Source organism: Mastigoproctus giganteus, chromosome 12, assembly GCF_048544385.1.
Source record: "Mastigoproctus giganteus isolate SK-2022 chromosome 12, ASM4854438v1, whole genome shotgun sequence".
NCBI lineage: Eukaryota > Metazoa > Arthropoda > Arachnida > Uropygi > Thelyphonidae > Mastigoproctus > Mastigoproctus giganteus.
This window is the reverse complement of record NC_143586.1, coordinates 33,895,341-33,913,946: the sequence shown is the minus strand read 5'-3', so window position 1 is coordinate 33,913,946 and position 18,606 is coordinate 33,895,341. Positions and strand designations below refer to the sequence as shown.

The 18,606-nt window shown below is 34.2% G+C and overlaps 1 protein-coding gene across 1 annotated transcript in view; it reads right to left on the bottom strand.

Moving 5' to 3' along the window:
- Positions 1-18,606, bottom strand: part of NO66 (Bifunctional lysine-specific demethylase and histidyl-hydroxylase NO66) — a 136,153-nt gene that overhangs the window by 108,442 nt on the left and 9,105 nt on the right. The window contains exons 3-5 of the mRNA XM_090386109.1: positions 10,619-10,708; positions 9,230-9,350; positions 4,796-4,901 (exon numbers count right to left, since the gene is read on the bottom strand). Of these exons, the coding sequence (XP_090242235.1) occupies positions 4,796-4,901; positions 9,230-9,350; positions 10,619-10,708 (317 nt within the window). The remainder of the gene's footprint in view (positions 1-4,795; positions 4,902-9,229; positions 9,351-10,618; positions 10,709-18,606) is intronic.

Sequence of the window (18,606 nt, the reverse complement as noted above, 5' to 3'; positions counted from 1 at the left end):
TTTTTCAAAGCTTTCATCTTGCAGAAGTTCTCTGATTTGAGGCCACACAAAGATTCCCTCTTTCACTTTCACAGTATTGCTCTTTGGAAATTTTTCACTTAAGTAATGAAATCTTAAACTCATCTTATCTATTGCTTTCACAAAACTCTTCATTAGAACAAGTTCACAGCCGGTGCTAACGTTTGTGGTGCCTGAGGCAAAACCTTGTAACACCACCTAATACAGAAAAGTATCTGCACTCTGCAGAACCATTTAAAGAAAGCACTTAACAAAATAGTTTATTAATAATTCCTAAATTTACACGCATTTTCAAAATTTTGAGTTGGAAAATGTTAACAATAAAGGGTGAGTAAACTCACACTATTTATGGGAGAAGATAATTATAATAAATGAAAAACATTATACATAGATATATAAATTTATTAAACCAATAAAGACAGAATTAATATTACAAAAGATGCAAATTGAAAAATAATAAACATAAACACAAAGATGTTTAACAAATATATTTTCAAAACAGAAAAATATAAAGGGTTACAAATAAACAAATTTTACGTAAACTCAATCTTTCTGGTTTTTACATCCGCAAATTTGTTTAAAAGTTCAGAATAATCGATGCTTTCAGATCTGTTTTTCTATAGAAATTACCACTAGCACTACTAAATGATCTTGTGTCATTGTCATTCTCATGTAGTTTTTAATTATATTAAAAATTTTGAGAAACTGCATTCTCACGAAGCCACAGATACAGGTAAAGTAAAATTTTTAATGCAATTATTACATTTGGAAACAAAGACAGCAATTCATTATTATGCAAATATTTGAGAATGTTATTGTTATTGTTGTTGTTATTTGGTTTTTAGGAGCATTAGTAACTAAGGCCATATTGCTCCGGGGATATGCAGTGGTCATTCCCTGACCTTTCCGCATCCTCCACATTTGGTGGCTCACGGGCTCAAACCCCAGTCTAATCAAGAAGCACATGCTACGCACTGCTGCTCCTGCCCACCTGGCTACGGAGGTGCCTATTTGAGAATGTCTAAAGAGTAATGAATATCAGTGGGAAGGGACAGATCTAGTAATTCTTCGAAAAGCTCTGTCCCATTAATATCTTTATGATCACTACCTGTAACAGGTAGTTATAAATCTATGCAGTGGTTGCTTAAATCATCTTTTGACATTTCTCCTAACGCTTTAAAATTGTATAATTTTATATACAAAAAAGTGAAACTTGCTACAATGATCTTCCAATAACTCGAATCGTTCTTCGTAGAAGCTATTGCTTTATCTAGAACAGTGAAGTACAATTTAATCTTAAATTTGAGTGGGGTCCTGAATACATTCATTATGTGATTCATAATTGAAATTTTTCTTTTTATCTCAAGCTCTTAGAGGTACAATATCTTTAAAAGTAGCTTCTACGGTTTAAAGCATCTTAAAATAATTGAGTAATATTTGGCTTCTAATAACATTTTTAAGATTTCAGTCAGCACCAATTTAGCCAATAAATTAATTAGTTAATTTTGTATGTCTTTACTAAGATATTGAGTATGTGTGGTATTGTCTTTTATTTTTAATAAATATTCTGACATCATGCTATCAAATTTTCCCATAGTTTCCACTAATTTTAAAAAGTTCCCATTATCATGATGGAATAATTTATCCAACTTTCCTCGAAATGCTAGTGATTGACCTGCCAAAAATTGCACAACACTAATTAGTCTCTCTAAAACACCATGCCAATTCCCTTTTTCTGCATCGATTAATCTTTGGTTTTCCAATCTATAGTTTTTTTTGTTTCTAACTCTTTCCAAATTTTAAGAGATTTCCTAAGTTCTTTATTTTTTTCATGCATTTCTAATATGCAATGTAGATTTTTCCACATTGAAAACCCTTTTTGCTTGGCCAAGCACACCTGTCGGAGGAAAATAGTTTACAACAAAAACAATAAACTGCATCATTTGCTATGGAGTAAACAAACCAAAATCTTTCAATCACTTTATTATTACTTAAGACTCTGTTATAAAAATTTGTTGAAACTGCCAACCATTGCTTTGAGGGAACTTAATCTGAATCAGACACTTTCACAGGTCCTTCTTGTTAGCTGGTTGAAAAGTTTCGACCAGCTAACAAAAACAGACATATTGTAAAATGCAGTTTGAAAAAATTGCACAAAAATAATATTGTAATTAATTAAATTAAATAATTAATGTATGGGAATTTTCAAATTTATGAAATAAATTCATGGAAAAATTCAGTACACAAACAAAATAAAAGTTAATAAATTAAAATGATGGTTCTTCAATACACAAACAAACAAACTAAAATGTAATATAATTTAGCAATTAATTTTTACAAACATATGCAAATACTATATGTAAGTAAAATTATTTAAGATTTTTCACTATTATGACATAGAAAAGTAAAGATGTTACCTTTTAATCAAAGAAGCCGGTTAATCACACTTTGCACAATGATAAAAATATATTCGCTTCTTCACAGTTCGACAAATGCAATTAAGTGAGATGAAAGGAATAAATAATTTTCTTTCTTAAGATTATAGTAATTATTACTATAATTAATACTGCTAATATACCATTGTGAAATTAATAATATAGTTTATTAAGCTAATCGCCTAAACCACGTTTCAGGCACCTCACCGATACCATCATCAGACCATGTTGTTGGGGGGCTGTTGTTGTTGTTGTTATTTTGGAGCATTAGCAACTAAGGCCATATTGCTCCGGGGATGTGTGGTGGTCATTCCCTGACCTTTCCGCATCCTCCGTATTTGGTGGTGATGGGCTCGAACCCCAGTCTAATCAAGAAGCATGTGCTACGCACTGGTGCTCCTTCCCACCTGGCTACGGAGGCGCCTGTTGTTGGGGGGGGGGAGAAAAATATAAAGGGTTACAAAGTTGAATATATTACAACAACAGTTACCAATATTACAATTACAATTAATATTACAACTACATATAAGTTAATTAATTGTGAATTATAAGTCTAAAGTTTGAATTATCATTACAATAGAAAACTTTTTAAATCAAGTGAAACCAAATATATAAAGATTACATTCTTACCTGCTGACAGACTCCTCTTGCCAATGCTCCAAGAAACTTGATATGCATACAGGCAAGGGGTGCTGCCAGTAGTTAATTATAGGCGAGGGTTAAGACCATTAGCCAATGGCATGGTGCCAAAATTTCTACCCTGGATCCAGCAGTTCTCGTGTAGTGGAAGCCTGGGGTGACCTTTGCTCTCGTACTCCAAACATCTGGGTTGATGTGTAGGCTGGTTCTGATGGGGGGGAGGGTCTGGAGAGTAGTTGTAAGTAGTTGTGAGTAGTTGAAAATAGTCCAGATATCGCTCCTCCAGATATCTGGACTATTTTCTGCCCCCCAACAGCATGGTCTGATAATGGGTATTGGTAAGGCCTAAAACGTCACCTTAAATGTAGTATAGTGGTTTAGGTGATTAGCTTAATAAACTGTATTATTAATTTCATGTGGTATATGGGAGGTATTAATTATAGTAATACTCTTAATGGAAAACACCTACGTAACATCATTCCCTAACTACATTTTTTTCTTAAATAATTGTCCTTAAATGCAAGAGGGTGAGGTGTGAATGTTTACTGTAATTAAATTTTAAGCCTTCATACCTACACTTTTGATTGAATAATCAATGCCTACACTCAGCATTACAAGGGTGATTACCAGAATTCTATGGTCCGACTAACGGTACACCAGCATGTATTTCCTCACTCAGTGCCATTAATGGATTATGAATTACTGTACCTATCGCTGTGGTATATTTGTATAATTGTAGATTATTTATTGTACCTTACAGTACAATAAATAATAAAAGATATTTTGTATTTGGGGTAGAGAGAAAGTAGAAATTAGATATGAATGTTAAATGTAAAACTTATTTTATTAACAGTACGGTGCCTGTGGCAAATCCTCGCTTGCGCACCCCCTAGCATCAACCCTGGAAAAGTTTAATGTGGAGAGGCGGAAGAAAATCTTTCCTTGATCTGGTAATAAAACATATTGCACAGTATTAACATATTATACTAACATACTGTCATCATGAGGGACTAGTTTCATCAGTGAATCCAAGTTCAGACAAACAATTTTGTGCTTATTCTTCACTGACATTCCAACTATATTCACATTACAAAAGTAACGATCTCCACGCGATCTTTTGGCTCTCTCCATATCATGGGTATAGCAATCAGCATCAACATTTTCCTCTATTCAACCAGCCATGTAATTCATTTGAACTATATTGTCAAATAATATGATACCCACACCTTATCTGGTCACTAACTGATAAATTTTCCAAATATACATTGTGATTTAGCTAGGAGAGAGAGCCACATGCATAGCAGAATTTGTTGGGGTGAGATTTTTACACTTTCAAGGCAAGGTGATGAATGTGCTTTAGTAATTCACTAGATGTTACCTGAAACAATTTGTAATCAAATAATTAAATTATGAAATAACAATAACAGATATATTCAAACAATTACATAAATATGAACAATAACAATAATAATTATATTCACACAGTCTGGTTGAATAGGTATATGAGTGACATAGTTTTATCTTCATTTCATTGCAAAAACTAAACATGTTAGAAGAAAACTGAAAGCAGATTTGGAATAAGCATACAGAAATCCACTTAGTGAACATGTTTTTTTCACAATGAAAATATCTGTTGACATATTATTTTACATAATTTATTCAACTTTCCATAAAAGATGCAACTTATAAACCAAAATGCTTACTTAAAAAACTTATTATGTGGTACAGGATGAACAAGCCACTCAAAACATCTTTTGCCTTCAGAAGTGCTGTCATAAATTTGAGGAAGAGAAAAGGTACTCAGACTGTCTGCAAAAAAACAATTATAAATAAATAAATAAAGATTACATTATCTATTTTTACATTTTTTAAAAGACTTCAAAAGTTAAAATCTTTAATATATATTTCAACTCTTTATATATTACTCATTTTCAATTTACTGACATTAGATTAATCATAAGCCTTTTAATTTAAACATTATGAGTCACTTATTTAATTTATAGAGCTGACTTAATTGCAAAATAAAAGAAACATTGGTAAAATTAATGATACTTGTTTCAAATAAGAATACAGTCAATTGAGGACCAAATCGATGAATTAGCTGTCACTTTTTTGAAGGTATTCTTAAAAATTATACACCAAAAATAAAAAGAAACTGTGACTCATTACTATATAGCTACATATGATTGGCAGTCATGTGAAAATATATACTTGTATGTAGAGAGAAAGTTGGAAAGCATGTCTATGCTTGTTTCACTGATTATGTTGAGGCATTTGATAGAATTCAACATGAAAAACTAATCAAAATACTAATATCCAACTTGGTTTGGATGGGAAGAATATCCATATAATTATGGATATTCTTCTCATCTACAAGTCTATATTACCAATATATCTGTGTTGCTAACTGTTCTTTTCCAGTTTACTAAGAAATTTTCTGAAGTTCTTTGGGGAATGTTGGCTTTTGGCAACATATCTGTTCAGCTACTTTGCTAGCCATTTTGATAGTCTTTGCTCTGGGTGTAACCGGCTGCCCACATATGAGACATATGAGAATACTCTCCTTGTGAATTAGATGCCACCAAATATTTTTGGACCTGCACTGTTAGAAACATAGACATATTTCAATGAAACAATAGATACATTTCAATGTATAGAAATGTATCTATTGATAAAGCAACCACAGCATTACTAAAAGGAATCCACATTTCAATCAAACACTACTCCACTCACAATATATCACAAATATTATTAATCTGAGCACAGCTCATGCCTACTTTGTATACAAAGACAGTTTCTACAAACAACAAAAATCTAAGCAGGGGGAAACTGGTCTCACCCATATTAGCAGAAATCAACAGAGGAATTTAGATCTATGACCTTGGAAGAGTACCACCTAAAATCCAACTTATGAACTCAGTTTACTGTCTCATAATATGGACCCAAAGAAAAGACAACCTGAATATCTCAATGACTACTGCAACACAAATTTACATTAGAAGTAGAAACAAAACAAATTCATTAAAAGTTAATGAATAAACTATTCCTTGGAAAACAATGGCATCACTAAAAACAGCTGCTAGAAAACTAATCAGCAACAATAATTATAATTATAATCAGTAAAAATGGGAACTGTCGATTTCGTGACCCTAAGAGCAAGGAGAAATGCAGCTCACAGCTATTGAATAAAGAATTACAGCTCCTACAATTATGCCATGCAACACAATAGTTATCCAGGTCAATTTATAGATAAAATTATGAATAAAATAATCAACAGCTTCAAAAATAAAAAGATATCACCTTCCACCATTCATCATCATACTATCCTAGATTCAGAGGCAAAAAATAAAATTTTAAATATTAAAAAAAAAAAAAAAAAAAAAAATGAAGGTTAAAATATTCTTCAAAGGAAGGCTGAATCTAAAAACCCTCCCCACTCCATCTATTAGGAAAAAGAAGAACAGTGTATAGCACAATGTGCCATTTCACAAAGGAATATATTGGTCAACCATACAAACAAAAAAGTCACAGAAGATGTGGAAACATGAAAAACAAAATGAGAAAGTGATAATACAAATCAAAGTGACATCACATTCCATCTGAGAAGATGTGGAAACATGAAAAACAAAATGAGAAAGTGATAATACAAATCAAAGTGACATCACATTCCATCTGAGACAGAGGACTACAGGTTAGGTTCAATCTTAAGACATCTTGCAAACTAGAAATAGAAAAAAGAAGAGAATTTTTAGAAACGTTTATTTATTTGGTCACTCCATCTGCCAGTCCAAGGGGCACCCAAACAGTCTATAATCCTCAGTCCAGACTGAATGGCTCCCCATTTAGGCCACAGAAAGATTCCTAGAGCAGACAACTATAAACATGTAGGCCAATTTACTTTGAAGAGGAGAGGGGGGGGGGAACACTGCTCTTCAGCTGGAGCAGAACAGTAACCATCCAATCTCTACTAACAAAGCAGGAAAATGTGATAATGCAACCAATATTTTCTTTCTCAAGCAGCGGGTAATTACAAAGCCACCATACTGAAATATGGCTTTTGATAGGAACCCAGTAATGGGAACTATCTGTTGGTGAAGCTATCTTGAGTGAAGATAGCCTCATTCACAGAATTTTGCTGAGGAAACTGGGATTTTATTCTACCTTGGGTAAAAATAAAATTACAAAACTCTAAGTGTTTTTTGTCACCACCTTCATGCAAACCTTGTTCTAAAAACAAATGACATCAAGGCAGTTTGTTCTTTTGAAGGCTCCTCCAAATACACATGCTTTATCAGACATGCAGGAAAAGCTTCCCAGACAATGCTAACTGGTGACAAGAAGAAGGCCACTCCATGAAGATGTTCCAAATACTATGCACATTTGTATCCTTTTTTATGCATCACATTTCTAGTTGACATAGTGATTTGCTACACACATAATTGTGGTATGTGATATTTGCAGCCTCTGAGGCGCTCTCTCAGAAAATAATCTTGTTGTTTCTTTAGCTTTTGACTACACTCTCCTTACAGTAATACCATCTCGCACAAGTCATTTTTAGAAAACATACTGTTACAATTGTACAAATGTGCATGTGAATAAAGACTAAGAAGTTGTGCTCTTCATTCAGTTTATGTAGCTTGGCCAACACTGTGATATGTAAATTTCATGCTTCCACCATGCACCAGTGCATATTCTATATTCTGCTGTGCCAACTGAAGAGTCAGGTCATGTCCATATTTACATAAAATTCTGTACTGTAAGGTATTGCCATTCCTGGTGGACCAGTGGTAAAAAGGTAAACTGCAACCGTTATCAACCCACTGCAGGATGGAAGCCTCCTCAACAATTCATGCTGAGGGAAATGGACCATAATCTGCCATACTGGTCCAGTGCGGGTTGGCAAATCGACCGTATTTAGCAGTCAGGGGCTTGAACCCCGATCTACTCAAAGAACATATGCTACTGCACTCCCACTCCTGACCACTCGGCTATGGAGCAGTGAGAATGCGGCAATTCATGGGACATTGGCTTTTTTTTTTTTTTGTACTGCAGTTTATGCTTTATTTTGAAACTATATTGCTTGTATCATTTAAATTATTACTTTATGTGTCATTCTTCCCTATAAACAATGTAGAATGTTATTTGTGCGGTGTGTATCTGCTATTTTAAAATTATTGTTTCAACGGCAGGTTAATATTATTTGAATCTGCCATTGTTGTTATTAGTTACACTGTTACATTTCATCTGTGGAATATAGCAGCAGCCACACAATGTTGTTGAACGTTACTGATAACTGATCTTTAATAACAAATGGCCAAAATTGCACCTTTTCTATTTCCCAATAATGAATTTATTATTGCACATTTTCACCCCCTTAAACTTCTATTTTATGAAACTGCTGCTTTCCACTTGAGAATTTTTTTAAAAATAATTCTTCAGAATGTAACTTTATTTGTCATTGTTTAACAGAGGAGATTTGACACATAACTGCTCTTATACAGCTAGCTATTCAACACAATGGTAAATACGCCTATTGAAAAAGCAACCATTTCATAACTGCTGTATTTGTTCGTTTATTTCTTCAAATAAAATTGATTTATGTTCTTTTCGGAAGTACACTAATGATGTTTTTAGACTACACTGATGATGGGGAACAACTTTCCTACTGAGAAAAAAAGCAGTTGATTAGATAAAGTTTAAATTTAGAAATCATAGGATCTAAATGGTACTCAGTCCAATTTTAACATCAAATTCAAAAATTTCAGCCCAAATATAACAAAAGATCCAGATAATAATACCCTAAACCTTAAAATAAGCAAAATAGACCCAATGCATTTTAACTGAAACACTATTAAGACATCAAACACATTATACTTTTTCAAGTCATGATTTCATACACTTTTCATTTGACAAAAGCAGTCAAAATGTGTAGGAATAGCTAATAATCTTTTATTCAGTCACAGTGAATACAGTACAGTCAGGAAAAAAAAAAAAAAAAAAAAACTCATTTCAAGGATGGTGGCAAGCAACGAACAGTGTCATTTCATAACAAAAAGAGGAACAATATAATGACCTCTGCTATTAAATGAGGATAAACAACTAATTCTGATATGATAGAGTATAAATATTAGACATACCTTTAGGACTGTCAGGTTCACCACTAGATTTTATAGATTTAGAAGATCTAGTTTTGGTTTTTATCACTGGGGCTGATAATGTGGAATTTTCATCTACGGAACGGCTCTTATTCAGAAGTGTCTGCAATTTTATTAAAAATACCCAAATATTAAATATTTTATGAATATAGAACTTCAAGAAAGCCAGTTAACAGCAATTATGATAATAATCAATAATTTATTTTAATTAAAATAAACTGCACTTCAACAAGAAAATTTTAAAATAATAGTGTTATGTGTTGAATGCATACTATTTATCCAAATATACAGGGTTTTTTAGTGCAAATTTTAAAGTAAAAAACCTTATGTGCATCCTATAGGTGAATTTGTATTTCACTCATGGACAACACTATTAAAACAAGTTAGGCAGTGTATTACAATTTCAGGCACATTTGATTTCTTAAATTAATTGAATTTTTTCTTTTTCTGTTATTAATAAAGTGAAAAGTAAATAAATAATTATTTTATTACCAATTAAATACTGATTAATTAACTAATAATATATAAAAGTAATTGTTTTCACTTCATTGTCCATACCTCAACCTAATATTCACTCAAAAGTTTTGTAATCACAAAGTGTGAAGGCAACTTATTTCATAATCTGTGATGTAATAAAATTGAACAAACAGTACACGTGCCTCAGGTGTAGTATGTCAATACTATGACTTCATAATGCACTTTATTTATTTCCTTTACTGGTGTTTATAATATAACAAGAAAATAGTATTAATTCATGATTTATTTATCTATGGAACTGATAAAAAAAATAACGAGTTTCTCAAAGAGCAACTTTTATGTGTAAACTTAAAACATTTCATTTCTAAGCATCAACTATACTGCCCATTCGCCCTTCTGAATCAGCATACAGTAAAAAACATAATATCCAATGCTTCGGCTACAACATACAGTATATGGATAGCCTATGTAATATGTTGCAAAAAAAGGAGAAATAATAATTGCTCTGATTTTTTGTCTGATTTTAACAAAATTTGGGATCCCTCTAAAAAACCCAAATATAAAATTTTCCGAAAATCCATCTGCTGGGAGTCAAGTTATTACACGCAGATGGACGAGGTGCAAACAAAAGGTACTTATGCATGTATATGCAAATACACTTAAAAAGATAAAAAAAAATAACCTAAAACTGCTTAACAGTCAGCATTAATAAATGAAACAATAAAATATATATGTATTTCTCATATGAAGGAAAAAAATGAACTGAAATCTGCAAGAACATGCTGGAAAATATAAATATGAAAGAATACTAAAAAAATATGGCAAAACCAAAAATGTCAACAGGTATTATGTTTTACCATTTGTTTGTTAGTAAATTAACTACAAAACACTTACCATCTCACTGATATGATTTCTGAGATCTTTTGGTGACCCTTTCCTTTTGACAGGCATGACAACATTTTCAATATATGATAAACTTTTCCTCTAAAAGAGAAAAATAAAATAACTTAAAAATAAAAACATATTATATAAAAATACATATACAGGGCGATTCACTACCAGTGAGACAAACTTGCAGGAGGTGTAGGGGGCACAAAGACGAATCGGAATCACATAGCATTGCAGGGTCCGAAATGCCTTCATCATGCGGTAGAGGACGTTGAAAGGGAGGGCGCGTGAACAGCAATCCAGGTGGAAGTCAGCATTTGCGAACCGGTTCCCGAGGCAGTAGGATGGATGAGTATTCAAACGTTGAACTGGCCAACACGCACCTCGAGTATGGAGCTGCGGACTGTAACGGATGCGCCCCTCTGTGCTTGTACCAGAAACATTTCCCGCACTAGTTTCACGAGAGGTACCATGAATCGAGAGCGAACGAGGACGCCAGACAATGAGGAGAATGTCCTGTGTCTTGCAGAAGGCAATCCGAGTACGAGTACTCGAGTGATAGGCCAACGATTGGGTATTTCCCAGTCCACTGTATGGAGGATACTATCAACAAACCAAATGAGTTCATACCATCTGCAACGTGCCCAATCATTAGAGCCTGCGGATTATCCACTCCGGAGGACTTTTGCTATTTGGTTTCTTCAACAGAAACGGTTCGCAAATGCTGACTTCCAGCGGGATCGCTGTTCATGCGACCTCCCATTCAACATCCTCTACTGCACGACGAAGGTATTTCGGACCCTGCAATGCTATGTGATTCCGATTCGTCTTTGTGCCCCCTACACCTCCTGCAAGTTTGTCGCACTGGTAGTGAATCACCCTGTATAAACTAAATAAATTCTTTTAAACAAGCCATTCAAATTAATTAAAAACTCGACATTCCTGCTTAACACAATTGTTTATAGTTCCGATCTGTATAAACAATGTATATGCAGTGTTTATACAACAGATATGTATATACAATATATATGTATAAATTCAAAATTCATTCATTCCTAGAATGATTTTTCTTCCTTTTTTCCCACAAATGAGTGAATATGCATGCCTTTAAAGCAGTGTCCACGAGTTGTCCCACTTGTGCACTTGGCTATTTAACTTAATCTTCAGAACACACTTGCAACAATAATATAAGCATTTCAGATGGAGATTTTTCTAATTCTAGGGCAACTGCTCCCCCTACAGGGAACACAAGTTTTATGTTATATGGCAGCTATTAGACTAGTTTTGTTTTTAATATAAAAATTAATGTTTTATTTGTTGAATTGAAAATTGCCATGTATCAATTTTTATTTAAATAATCTATTCCAGCATTTCTCAAAACGTGGTCTGCAGACCTCTAGGGATCCACAGAGATACTTCAGGGAGTCCATGAATATTGATCAAAATTTCTTATCAGTATTTGAAAACTGAAAAAATTTAGAGCAAAGAAAGAAAAAAATTTGTTGAGCATGGGGGTCCGCAAAAAAGATTTTTTTTTTTTAAGCTTAAAAAAAGGGGGCCCTTATTGTCACTAAAATCTGAGAACCACTTACCTCATCACCCAAAATTGCTTGTACTTGACAAATTTTTTCATTCATCTTTTATTACCCTCTACTTCCCTCACTTTCTGGTTTTCAGCCAGAAACACTGTGACAAAAAGTACTTTTCAAAAATATACAATGGTGCAAATACAGACCCTTACACCCTAGTAAGGATTTATTAGTTAAATTCAGAAATATGCTTTTGTAACATTTTTTATTCCCTTTAACACTTTTTGAATCTACTAGGACAATCTGAATTTTTAGTCTTTAAAGATCTACTCCCCAAAATACCATTTTGCAGCTTCCACTAAAATCCTCTTAAATTTTTGCCATTATTCATCTAAAGCAGTAACACGGCCATGTATAACGGTATGGTATCACATGTATACAGTGGGGCCTCAACTTACGATGACATTGACATCCGATATTCCTGACCATATGATCTTTTATTTTAAGGACCGATGATATTTGCAGGAACCTATGGCTTTCCAATACAGCTGGAACGATACATGGGTGGAAAGTTTCAGACACGTGGCGTGCGGATTATCACTCATACGATTATTCTCAACTAATTAGTGTCTTTATTATTGTTCAACAAACGTTTCTTTATCTTCTGTTTGATGTGCTTGGCCAGTGTGTTTTTGTTAATTATACGTAATTACAGTAATTTAATTATTTTTGAATTTATTAATTAAATAATCATGGCTCCTAAAGTGCAAGTTAAGAATAAAATTTCTATTAAAGTGAAGCAAGAGATGATAAAAAAAAACATGAAGGAGTAAAAATTAGTGAATTAGTACATAAGTATGGTTTTCCTAAAGTGATCATTTCTATGATACTTAAACAAAAGGATATTCTAAAGAATGTTAAAGTTAGTGATGATTCCACATCGATGCATAAGGAGAGAGACTTTATTGTGGAAATGGAAAGGCTTTTGTTGATATGGATTAGGGAAAAGCAGATAAAGGGTGACACAGTGCCAAGACAATTTAGATTACAATTTTAAAGTGTCTGCAATTCTGCCCAGACAAAATAGGATGACGTATATGATGAAAGCCTTGTCAATCAATTCGGCCCTGGAGAGATTGAAGGCTCACGGAGTAGAATTTTTTTTAGCATGGTCTGTGCTTGCTAACAGGAGAGGCTGCTTCTACAGGGATGGGATACACTTAAATAGAAAGGGTCCAATAATATTTGCTGATGCTATTGAGGCAGCGTTAGATGGGTCGGAAAACTGCTAGATTGGGGGATTCACAGACTAAAAGATTAACGGTAGCCACAGCAGAGGCGAAAGTGATTCTTGCACTGCTTCTATTGTAATGAGCAGCAGCCTAGAGAGCAAGTTGCTGGGGACTTCAACATCTGATGGGAGTCATCATGGAACAAGTAAGTACACGGGCTGTGTTAGGGGTAACTAAGAGTAAGAACAAGTGCATGTATACTTGCATGTACACTAATGCACTAATGCTAGAAGTAAAGTAAATAAAATTGATGAATTTGAAGTGCCGATCAAGCCATCAAAGGCAGATATTGTTGGGATATCAGAGAAATGGTGTCACACAGATATAAGCAATGCAGAATTGGAATTTGGGGAGTACAATGTGTACAGAAAGGACAAACAGGGTAGGAAGGGAGGAGGGGTTATGCCAGTGGTGCAGAAACTGTGAGGCGTGACTCCCAGAGGGGTCGCAGGATAAATTAAAGGGGTCGTGGAAATTTTTAAATAAATTTATTTTTTGTATACATAAAAGCTAAAAACCTGTTGTTAAAATTACTTTTTAATACTGTAGGTGTAGAGACCTTGCTATTTGAACTAAGTCTGAGATATGAATGAATCCTACTGGCCACCGCATCAGGAATATGCCTTAATTTGCTCACTGGCTATGGACACATAAAAAGCAGCTGACTAGTACTAAGAATACCAACAATGACTAGAAGTGCATCCAAATTACCTGGAAATGAACCTTTTGGATAACAGCAAAGTTCCCAGAAGACTAAAACCCCAACATCAACTGGATTTAGTGTAGTGCCTAATGTTTTAATTAAACTAATCTATTCAGTGTGAATGCAATCGTCAGTGATTAAGTAAACTCAATAGAAATGTCGTCACTGGACATCTCCTTCATTCAAGACAATCCTACTGACACGTCATACATGAGATGTACTTAATGTTTGTTATCTCGAACAGATTGTAAATGAGCATTATAGTAAAAAAAACTGAGAAGTACTACTCAATTAATCCCTTACGGTAATCACTTTAGCTCTTAATTCATACTTTCTACAGCACAAATTCTCAAACTGTCTGTACTGTATTGCCTAAAGGCTAGAGGCACGAATGTGCGGTAGTAGTAAATATACATAGCAAGTGTGTTGCAGGCAGAGGCGGCGCTAGGGTTTTCAGTGCCCCTAGGCAGAAATGTATTTGGCACCCTTGATATACTTTTATTTAACATTATTAGAATAAAAATTTTGAATTTCGGCACCTCCAGATGTTGGTGCCCCTATACCCTGCTTACCAGGCTTACCATGTTCTGTCGGCCCTGCTTGCATGAAAGCTTTATTCTGCTTTGTAATTTGGTACATTCTCTTTGCTGCAATAAAAATTATTTCAATTATGCATGGAATAAAGTAGAGCAACGATTTAAAAACTATTCCTCTGTACAGAGACACAGTTTCGAGGTGTATTACAGTTATCGGATAACATAAAATTCAATTTATTAAATTGATTGAGAGAAAGTCCAATTTTTGCAATACAGTTAGAGGAATCCACAGATATTTCAAACCTTGCTCAACTTATTGTATATATCAGATACTGCTATGAGGGGGATATTTTGGAGGATTAAAGCTTTGGAAGGAAGAACGACGGGCCAGAACATTTTTGATGTTATAAATATTGTCTTTCAAACAAATAATCTAACGTGGAACAATTGTGTTGCGATTTGTACTGATGGCTACATTAACAGAAGAAAATAAAGGTTTAAAAGGCAAAGTAAAGGAAATTGCTCCAAATATAGTTTTTAATCATTGCATTATACATAGGGAAGCATTAGTAGCGAAGGAAATGCAAACTAATTTGCATTAAGTTTTGAAAGATGCAGAAGTGTGATCAACTTTATTGAAAATAGAAGCTTAAATAGCAGACTTTTCGCTATACTTTGTAATGAAATGGGATCCGCTTATAAAATGATTATTTTATATATGAAAGTGAGGTAGCTGTCCAGTGGTAAAGCGTTGCAATGTCGTTTTGGCCTCAAACATGAAGTTTTATTGTTTTTATCAGATACAAATCAGAACATTGCTCAATGGTTTACAATTAAAAAATGGCTCAGAAAACTAAGCTACCTTGTTGATATATACAGTACTTGAAAAACTTAATGATTTAAATTTAGGTCTTCAAGGACAGGGAACAAATATATTAATACTCAGCAGCTTTCAAAAATAAACTTAGCCTTCGGAAAACTGAATTTGAGTGTAATAATACTGAAATGTTCCCATGTTTTTCTGATTTTGTTAATAGTAATAATATTGAAATTTTACAATTTAGGGATGTCATTGCCACCCACCTAACAATGCTAATTAAGAATTTTTCCATGCAATTATATACCTCCAGAAAAAATGTATTGGATTCGTGATCCCTTTGCTTTTGAAATTTCTTCATGTCCCAAAATTATCATTCAGCAAAAGGAAGATCCTATCGACCTGTCTTCTGATGAAGTATTACATGCTCATTTCAAGACTACAACTTGGGAAAAATTTTGGCTTTCTCTTTGAGATGAGCATTCAAAATTATCAAAAATGGTGATACAAAGATAGCCACCTTTCGAGTCTACATATTTATGTGCAGTTTGTTTCTCAAAATTAACAGCTACAAAATAAAACAGCGTTCCAGACTTGATCCAGAAAATGACATGAGATTAGCAATTTCAAATACTGCATCCAAATATGAACCAAATATTATCAGTTATCCAGGCCCATCCTTCTCATTAATTGTTTTGTTTCATAATTATCCATTTTTTATTGTTTTGTAATCTTAATTGAAGAATAAGAATTTGATTTGTTGTTTTTGCTATATTCAATAAAAATATTAAATGATTAATTTCATGTGTAAATTAAAAAGGAAACAATTTTTTTATTCCTTTCTCAGTACTGAAATAAAATATTCCAGTACATAATTTATAAAATGTCATTTTTCTTCTCTAAAAATCTTGTCATCCTCTCTCAGGTTTTACATTGAGGAGTCGCATCAATTTTATATTTAATAAAGGGGGTCGTGAGAGAAATAAGTTTGCGTGCCACTGAGTTATGTTGTTAGTTAAGAAACACATAAAATCTAAGGAAGTGCATCCAGTTGACACAAGTGGACAGTGCAAGGTTGAACCTGTTTGGTGTGATATAAACACTGGGAAAGTGAAAATGAGAGTAGGAGTATGCTATAGGCCTAATGACTCTGATGAGTACAATGAACAGTTGTGCAGAGAAATAGAATGGGCCAGTAAATCAGAATGTCTTGTGATGGGGGATTTTAACTTTCCAGATATTGATTGGAACTTGTGGATTGGTCACTTGCATGCTAGCAAAACTTTTGTGGATTTATTGGAGATTCTTTTGTGGATTGTTTTCTACAGCCACATGTTCGAAGGGCAACCAGAGGGAGTAATACCCTTGATCTGATTATCAGCAGTGATTATTCCTGCATTAAGAAGTGGCAGATAAAGAAACCACTAGGTGACAGTGATAACAGTGTACTGATGTGGGATTTACTTAAATATGTAACTACCATCAAGGGTAAAGGGAAGGGTTTTTGTTTAGGTGACTACAGTGGTCTCACAGTTTTTAAATTCTATACAGTGGGATCAACTGATGATGTTACCAATGGTGAATTCTAAATGGGAAGCATTCAGGGACTTGATCTTGGAGGCTACTAGGCTTTTCATACCAACTAAGAAATATTGTTCAAGGTTCAGGCCTAAACGAATATCGGATGAATTAACAAAGCTCGTGGCAGAGAAGAAAAATGCATGGGATGCTTATAAATTATCAGGCGACACAGAAGCCTATGGCAGATATAAGCTAGTCTGTCACAAAGGAGATTAGGCAGGCGAAGGCAGATTACGAGAAATCTTTGGCAAAGGACACAAAGAGTTCTTTACTTATGTAAACTCTAGAAGGAAGGGGATGAATCATATTGGTTCACTTAACACAGATGGTTCAACTATTGATGATCCTGTTCAACTATTGATGATCCTGCTCAAGTAGCTGATAAACTGAATGAGTATTTTGCATCTACATTCACACATGAGGAGTTATTCAAGGAGGGGAATGCCAGAAGTTTATCAAACTCTAATAGGGAGATAAGTGTTTTGTAATAATTGAGAGCAAAGTGGAGGAAAAATTGTTGAAGTTAAACATAAAGAAGGCACCTGAGAGAGATGGAATCTATCCCGTTATAATGAAGGAGGAAGCAAGGGAAGTAAGCAAACCCTTACCCATAATTAATGCGAGCATGTTTAGTCAGGGGAGGTCCCCATGGACTGGAGATATGTAAATGTATCCCCAATTCACAAAGGAGGGTTCAAAGGGTGACACAAATAATTATAGACCCGTTAATTTAACTTCTGTTCCACAGAAAATAATGGAGCCACTGGTTAAAGAGGTGATACAGTATCACCTAGACAAGACAGCAGTAATAGTTCAGACACAGCATGGGTTTGGTTAAGGGGAAGTCTTTTCTGACCAATTTGATTGGATACTACGATGTGATCACAAAGGAACTGGATGCAAAAAATAATTTTGATATCATATACTTGGATTTCAGGAAAGCTTTTGATACTGTTGCACATGGAAGACTGCTGTACAAACTGGAGCGGTATGGCATTAAGGGCAAGTTACTGCAATGGATAAAGGGATGGTTGAGTGGGAGACGGCAGAGAGTGGTAATAAATGGGCACTGCTCTATGTAGACTAATGTTATTACCAGGGTCCCACAGGGTTTGGTGCTGGGCTCACTGTTGTTTTGTGTATTTATCAATGATATCAATGAGGGATATATCAGGCTTAATGTCCAAGTTTGCAGATGATACAAAGGTTGGCAGGGTTGTTAATGACAGTATGCTTCTGCAACAGGATCTAGAAAAGTTAGGCAGATGGGCTGAGAAGTGGCACCTGAAGTTTAACATTGACAAATGCAAAGTACTCCATATGGGTAGCAATAACCCAAGAGAAACATACCAATTGTGTGGTACTACACTCAGGGAGGTGGAGTATGAAAAAGACCTGGGGTAATTGTGCAGTCAGATATGAAGTTCTCTGAGCTGTGCACACGTGCTGCCAAAGCAGGTCATGGAGTTTTGTCAATGATATATAGGAATTTTGCTAGCAGAGACAAGGAGGTGATTATCCACTTGTATAGGGCAA